The 7,583-nt window shown below is 47.8% G+C and overlaps 1 protein-coding gene across 1 annotated transcript; it reads right to left on the bottom strand.

Annotated features, from left to right (window-relative positions):
• Positions 1-1,561: 1,561 nt before the first annotated feature.
• Positions 1,562-6,452, bottom strand: LOC143962114 (C-reactive protein-like). The gene is made up of 2 exons (XM_077471439.1): positions 6,396-6,452; positions 1,562-2,689 (listed from the first exon to the last, which is right to left on the bottom strand). The coding sequence occupies exons 1-2, from the start codon at positions 6,436-6,438 to the stop codon at positions 2,055-2,057; spliced, it is 678 nt and encodes a 225-aa protein (XP_077327565.1). The 5' UTR covers positions 6,439-6,452; the 3' UTR covers positions 1,562-2,054.
• Between the last annotated feature and the right edge of the window lie 1,131 nt (positions 6,453-7,583).

Raw genomic sequence — 7,583 nt, forward strand, 5'->3', positions numbered from 1 at the left:
ATGCCCCATCATTGGTATAAGTGGGAGGAATAGTGCCCCATCATTGATGTCAGTGGAAGGAATAGTGCCCCATCATTGGTATCAGTGGAAGGCATAGTGCCCCATCATTGGTATCAGTGGAAGTAATAGTGCCCCACCATTGGTGTCAGTGGGAGAAATAGTGCCCCATCATTGGTGTCATGGGAGAAATAGTGTCCCATTATTGGTGTCAGTGGAAAGAATAGTGCCCCATCATCGGTGTCAGTGGTAGGTATAGTCCCCCATCATTGGTATCAGTGGAAGGAATAGTGCCCCACCATTGGTGTCAGTGGGAGAAATAGTGTCCCATCATTGGTGTCAGTGGGAGAAATAGGGTCCCATTATTGGTGTCAGTGGGAAGAATAGTGCCCCATTATTGGTGTCAGTGGGAGAAATAGTGCCCCATCATTGGTATCAGTGGAAGGAATAGTGCTCCATCATTGGTGTCATGGGAGAAATAGTGTCCCATTATTGGTGTCAGTGGGAAGAATAGTGCCCCATGATCGGTGTCAGTGGTAGGTATAGTGCCTGAAGGGCCAGTTAATGGCCAGCTCTCAGGACACAGTTTGGAGACAATCGCTTTAGTCTAGATCATTGAAAAGAGTCAGACAGAAGATACAACACAGGACTCCCTGCACTACAGCAAAACTGAAAAACAAAGTGCACATTCATCAGCCCTTCGGGGACACGTTCCTACATCTGAATAGGTGTAAAATAGGACAATAACAAGTTGTTTAGAGCAACCAATCAGTTTCCAGCACTCATTTCTCTTGTGCTGATTTAAACATCTGATCCAGTTTCAGGTAATGTTGGAAACCAATAAAGACACTTTGCATGTTATGTGGATGGATCTTATTATGTGTCGCTGTCTTGTTTGCTGTAGCATGGATGTCTTCTGCTTGGAATGACACCCCCCACCACCATTTAACCTGAAGACTACAAGTGCAGGGTGTCATGGACCTAGCTCCTGGGGGGCAACCCTTAAGCGCCCTGCACTCACAGTGTAACGATGCAGAGATTGATGCTGTGGTCTTCACATTGCTACTCCTCTCTGCAATCTCCAGGACCATCTACTGCTGGGAGAAGACCTGGAGAGGAAGGGGACCAACCATGTCACAAAGATTTTATCCTATGTTCTGTTTTAATTTCTTCTGGCATGATCCTCATCCTTAAGGCCGGGTTCACACTATAGCGATGCGGGAACGCCGCGAATCCGCGGCGTTTACCCGCATCGCACACCTCCCGCCGGCAGTTCACACTGCCCTATGCGGACGGCTGGGAGTGTCAATGTTATGTTAATGACACCCCCAGATCCGTCGGCATATCGCAGTGCGATCTGTCGACTCGCACAGGAATCGGATCGCATGGTGTGAACCCCCATGCGATCCGATTCTGTTGCGGACCCAAAAAAGGGTCCCGTGCGAGTTTGCTGCGGGAGCGCTGCGAATTCAGCCATACTATCTGTATGGCTGAACTCGCATCGCTACGGAGATCGGATGTGATTTGCTGTGCGAATCACATCCGGATCTCCCCCCGCAGCGGTGTGAACCGGGCCTAATAAAAAAAAAACAAAAAAACAATATGCGGAAAAAGAAGCAAGGGACAGAGCCCACCCCAACTGAGCCACAGTTTGGCACCTTTGCCTGGTGCACTAGATGACCTTGCTCCAGTCGCCACTGTTTGGCTCGTCCCTAATTTACACCTTATGCTGCAATTCCCTCATAATGCTGGAACGTCACCTTCTCTGTATCAGGAGGCTGCCATTGGCCAGTCATCGTTCTCTATAGTACTGATGAATAAATGTAGGGCCATAAATACTGTGAGCCCAAATACAATGCAATCCTCTTCACCAATGATAACCTCCATTGATGTCTATTTCCTCCCACCCAGTTCTCTATATCCTCCCTCAGCTTCACTCTTATGTATTTTATTACCATTAAACGTTTTATTGACTATGTATCACCAACTGAAGCCTAAAGCTTCAATGTAAGGACGGGAGGGGTTTAAAGGTGGGTGTAGATGGTGGGTGTTGGAATTTATCTACAAGATTTGTACGAGTTATGATATGTGCACCAATACTTGGGCTGGATTGGAATGTCCCCTTTAATTTCATAGAGAAGAGAGTTCCAGTTAATGATATTTCCATGGACATTGCCATACAAGGCCTGCAGCATTTCACCTGGTGTCAAAACGTAATCCCACATGTGGACATCACTTATTTCTCCAACAAATGGCCATGAAGAGAAAGATTGTCCCTCAAAAGAATCCTGCTTCTGTCCCAGAACAATGGTGGTTTCAGCCGCGATAGAAGACCCCTTCATGCAGACCTTTCTGGGGTAGATCATTCCATTGACCCAAAGTTGGACCACCCCATTGTCCGAGTCCCAGGTCACACAGGTGTGCCTCCAGTCGAAGGGCCCCCCGCCTGTCATAATAGTGGTGGAGTTCTGGTTTATGTATACAGAGCTTCCGGACAAGGAAGATTCGTAAAAATAAAAAGCGCCGCCCACTCCGGGAGTAGCTAGAGAGAAGAGACTGTAGGTGCGAAGAAGGTCGCTGAAAGAACGTAGACAGACGCTGACTTTCTCCAGTGGCTTTGTAATGTTCGGTGTTAAGGACACGTAGTCTGTGTAGGTTTGTTTAGGGAACAGGAAGACTTTACCCTTCATGTCTAGAAAAGAAAAGAAAAATACTGTATATAATTCAATGGTACTGTATATATCTATCACATGACCTGTAATCCAAATTCTGCCTCCATTCTCCTCCTAAATCCTTACTCCCAGAACTCCAGCCTCACAGCCTACAAACTATTCTCCATACCCCTCTACATTTTCCTCCTAAATCCCTACTCACAGAACAGCAGCCTCGCAGTATAAAGACCGTCCTCCATTCCCCCCACCCCTCCATTCTCATCAAAAAACCCCAATCATAGAGCACCAGCCTCACATGATATAGTCTGTCCTCCAAACCCACCTCTGCTCTCCACCCTAGCTACCACCTCCAGACCTCCAGACTTAAATTATGCAAACTGTCCTCCATACCTTCCTCCATTCTTCTCCTAAACCTCCACTCCCAAAGAGCCAACCTCACACTATATAGACTGTCCTCCATTTGCACCTCTGCTCTCCACCCAAGCCCCCACCTCCAAAGCTCCAGCCTCACATTATACAAACTGTCCTCCATACCTCACTCCATTCTCCTCCTAAACCTCCACCCGCAGAGCTCCAGCCTCATAGTATACAAACTGTCCTCCATACCCTCCTCCATTCTCCTCCGAAACCTACACATCCAAATAACTAGCATCACTGTGTATAGACTGTCCTCCATACCCACCTCTGCTCTCCACCCAACCCCCACCTCCGAAGCTCCAGCCTCACATTATACAAACTGTCCTCCAAATTCCCCTCCATGCTCCTCCAAAACCTCCACCCCCAGAGCTCCAGCCTCTCAGCCTACAAACTGTTCTCCATACCCCTCTACATTTTCCTCCTAAATCCCTACTCACAGAACAGCAGCCTCGCAGTATAAAGACCGTCCTCCATTCCCCCCACCCCTCCATTCTCATCAAAAACCCCCAATCATAGAGCACCAGCCTTAAAGTATATAGTCTGTCCTCCAAACCCACCTCTGCTCTTCACCCAAGCTCCCACCTCCAGACCTCCAGACTCAAATTATGCAAACTGTCCTCCATACCTTCCTCCATTCTTCTCCTAAACCTCCACTCCCAAAGAGCCAACCTCACACTATATAGACTGTCCTCCATTTGCACCTCTGCTCTCCACCCAAGCCCCCACCTCCAAAGCTCCAGCCTCGCATTATACAAACTGTCCTCCATATCTCTCTCCATTCTCCTCCTAAACCTCCACCCGCAGAGCTCCAGCCTCATAGTATACAAACTGTCCTCCATACCCTCCTCCATTCTCCTCCTAAACCTACACTTCCAAATAACCAGCCTCATAGTGTATAGACTGTCCTCCATACCCACCTCTGCTCTCCACCCAACCCCCACCTCCGAAGCTCCAGTCTCACATTATACAAACTGTCCTCCAAATTCCCCTCCATGCTCCTTCAAAACCTCCACCCCCAGAGCTCCAGCCTCTCAGTATACCAACTGTCCTCTGCACCCTCCTCAATTCGCCTCCTAAACCTCCACTCCCAAATAACCAACCTCCCAGTATATAGACTATCCTCCATATGCACCTCTGCTCTCCACCCAAGCCCCCACCTCCAAAGCTCCAGCCTCGCATTATACAAACTGTCCTCCATATCTCTCTCCATTTTCCTCCTAAACCTCCACCCGCAGAGCTCCAGCCTCATAGTATACAAACTGTCCTCCATACCCTCCTCCATTCTCCTCCTAAACCTACACTTCCAAATAACCAGCCTCATAGTGTATAGACTGTCCTCCATACCCACCTCTGCTCTCCACCCAACCCCCACCTCCGAAGCTCCAGTCTCACATTATACAAACTGTCCTCCAAATTCCCCTCCATGCTCCTCCAAAACCTCCACCCCCAGAGCTCCAGCCTCTCAGTATACCAACTGTCCTCTGCACCCTCCTCAATTCGCCTCCTAAACCTCCACTCCCAAATAACCAACCTCCCAGTATATAGACTGTCCTCCATATCCACCTCTGCTCTCTATCCAAGCCCCTACCTCCAAAAGCTCCAGCCTCATATTATACAAAGTGTCCTCCAAACTCCCCTCCATTGTCCTTCTAACCTCCACCCCCAGAGCACCAGATGCACAGTACTTCATACCCCCCTCAATGATCCTCCTAAACTTGTATCTCTGGAGCACCAACATCACACAGTAGAAAGATTGTCTTCCATACCTCACTCCATTATCCTCCTAAACCTCAACTCCCAGAGCACCAGCTTTGGAGTATACAAACTGTCCGCCATACCCCTCTCCGGTTTCCTAAACCTCCAGTCATAGACTTCAAGCCTTACAGTATACCAACGTGTCCTCTGTAACCCCACCACCCCATTTTTCTCCTAAACCTCCACTCCCAGAGCTCCAGCCTCACAGTATACACACTGCCTTCCATACCCCCTCCCTGTTCTCCTCCTAAACTCAACCTGTAAATCTTTAAAATCCTAGTGTGGCCAAGAGCCATTGTACGTGCTCTGGGTGGAAGCACTCTTTCAAAGGAATATTTCCTCTACCAAATGGCAGCGTCTCCAGTTGTACGTAATAGGAACTGGCAATGCTCTTTTTTCCTCTTCGGCCACAGAGGACATGTACAATAGGCCTTTTCAATAAGCAGGTCCTCCACAGCCACCATTTTGTTGAAGACAGAAGCATTGTTTTGTTTGTAGCACAATTCCCAATCGACCATTCATTTAAAGGCAGATTTCTACATCAACTGCCAATATTATTGCACACATCACCACTGACCTCCCATGAAACAGCACAATTCACCAACAACTTATGCCGCGTACACACGATCGGACATTCCTACAACAAAATCCATGGATTTTTTCCAACGGATGTTGGCTCAAACTTGTCTTGCATACACGCGGTCACACAAATCTTGTCGGAAAAACAAGAAAGCGGTGACGTACAATACGTACGATGAGCTGAGAAAAATTAAGTTCAATAGCCAGTGCGGCTCTTCTGCTTGGTACAGAGCATGCGTGGAACTTTGTGCCTCGGAAATTGTGTACACACGATCGGAATTTACGACAACTGATTTTGTTGTCGGAAAATTTGAGAACCAGCTCTCAAATTTTGTTTGACGTAAATTCCGATGGAAAATGTCCGATGGAGCCTACACACAGTCGGAACTTCCGACAAAAAGCTCCCATCGAACATAGTTACATAGTTACAAGTATTGGCAAGTATTTGAATTCTGGAAGTCCTGGCAGGGATTCTGTGAGTACCATTGGAAGTATTGGCAAGTATGGAAGTATTGGCAAGTATTTGAATTCTGGAAGTCCTGGCAGGGATTCTGTGAGTACCATTGGAAGTATTGGCAGGAATTTTCGAAGTCCTGGCAGGAATTCTGTGAATAGGATAACAGATACAGTAAGTAATGGGCTGGATTATTTGACAATACAGAGTGTGTGGTATTTTGACCAAACCGATGATAAAACACATCATCTTGTTTGGTCACAATGCAGCACACATTTTATTGTCACATCCAGTCCAGTATTACTGTTTCTCCTCCCCAAGCCCTGATGATGGTTTTGCTTTCTGGCCTCTGAAATACATTGGCTCTGTGACAAAGTCTTTCATCGGGTTTTATAATGAAATAAATATGTATCTAAATGATTAATCTTCGGCGAGAAGCCTCAATCTCAGATCCATTTAGTTAAAATCCAGAAGACTGTGATTCATTAATTGGGTAAGTGTGCCCAGGCTCCATCACTTACCTTCCTGTGCCAGCGATGGCGGGATCACCAGCAGGAACATCATCACACACAGTGCCATCATCCTGAATAACACAAACCAACCATTAGCTGGAATCCTTCATACTTCTACTAAACCAAGCTTCATACTATACACAGAGGATGCAGAGAACAGACATGTACATTGACACCGGGGAAACAAGAGGAATAAGAGTCTTTTTTTTTCCAAGAATTGCCTCCATTGGGGCAAAATGCAGTGAAACCAAAGGTAACAATAAAATGAAGGTGGCTTTAAATGGTGCAATAAGCTTTAAAGGTTTCCGGAGCTCAATAAGTGAAATTAGGAGATTCTGCTCTGCCAGGGGTGCCATGTATAAGGCCAGTAGAGCCCTGTGAATGAGTGAAGTGAAGTGGGGCTTTAGGTGGAGATCCTTTTCTTTCATGCACACCTGAACTCCTGTCATGGTGCTGATTTCCTGCTGCTGTATACCTGCTGTGCCCATTATGAGAGGTTCCCACCATCCCCGTGCTGAGTTCCCGGCTCTGTACACCTGCTGTGCCCATTATGAGGGGTTCCCACCATCCTGTGCTGAGTTCCCAGGTCTGTACACCCACTGTGCCCATTATGAGGGGTTCCCACCATCCTGTGCTGAGTTCCCAGGTCTGTACACCCACTGTGCCCATTATGAGAGGTCCTATCATCTAGAGTTGCCACTCATCCCTTTAAAACCAAACACATATTAACCCCTTCCCGCCGAGCGTACGCAGATCTGCGTACTCGGCTTCCGGGGGTTATACCGGGATGATGCCCGCACCTGTTTTTCTGTTTTTCTGAGCGGGTGATCGGCTTTGCAGCCATAACAACCAATGCGGCTAAAAGCCGCTCGGCTGTTATGCCGGAGGAGCGGGAGGGGACGTCCCCCCTCCCACCGCCTCCCGCCGCTCTTACCGGTGCTCCCGTTCAATCGGGAGCACCGATTTCACATCCACCGCTTCCAGCGGCTAGGGAGGGACTGGAACGAAGCCGTAAGCGAATTCATTCCAGTCTCCTAATTGTAAACACGGAAACGACGTCATGACGTCACTTCCCATTTACTCGGCTGCCAATGGTGCCGGATTAAAAAAAAATATACAGTATTCAGAATCACCGTTTTCAGCGATCTGAATACTTTGAAGTGTAAAGGAGGGGTGGGGGGTCTTTTAGACCCCCGT

The sequence above is a fragment of the Lithobates pipiens genome, unplaced genomic scaffold (assembly GCF_037356315.1).
Source record: "Lithobates pipiens isolate NorthernLeopardFrog02 unplaced genomic scaffold, aLitPip1_a1.2 Scaffold_8, whole genome shotgun sequence".
Taxonomy (NCBI): Eukaryota; Metazoa; Chordata; class Amphibia; order Anura; family Ranidae; genus Lithobates; species Lithobates pipiens.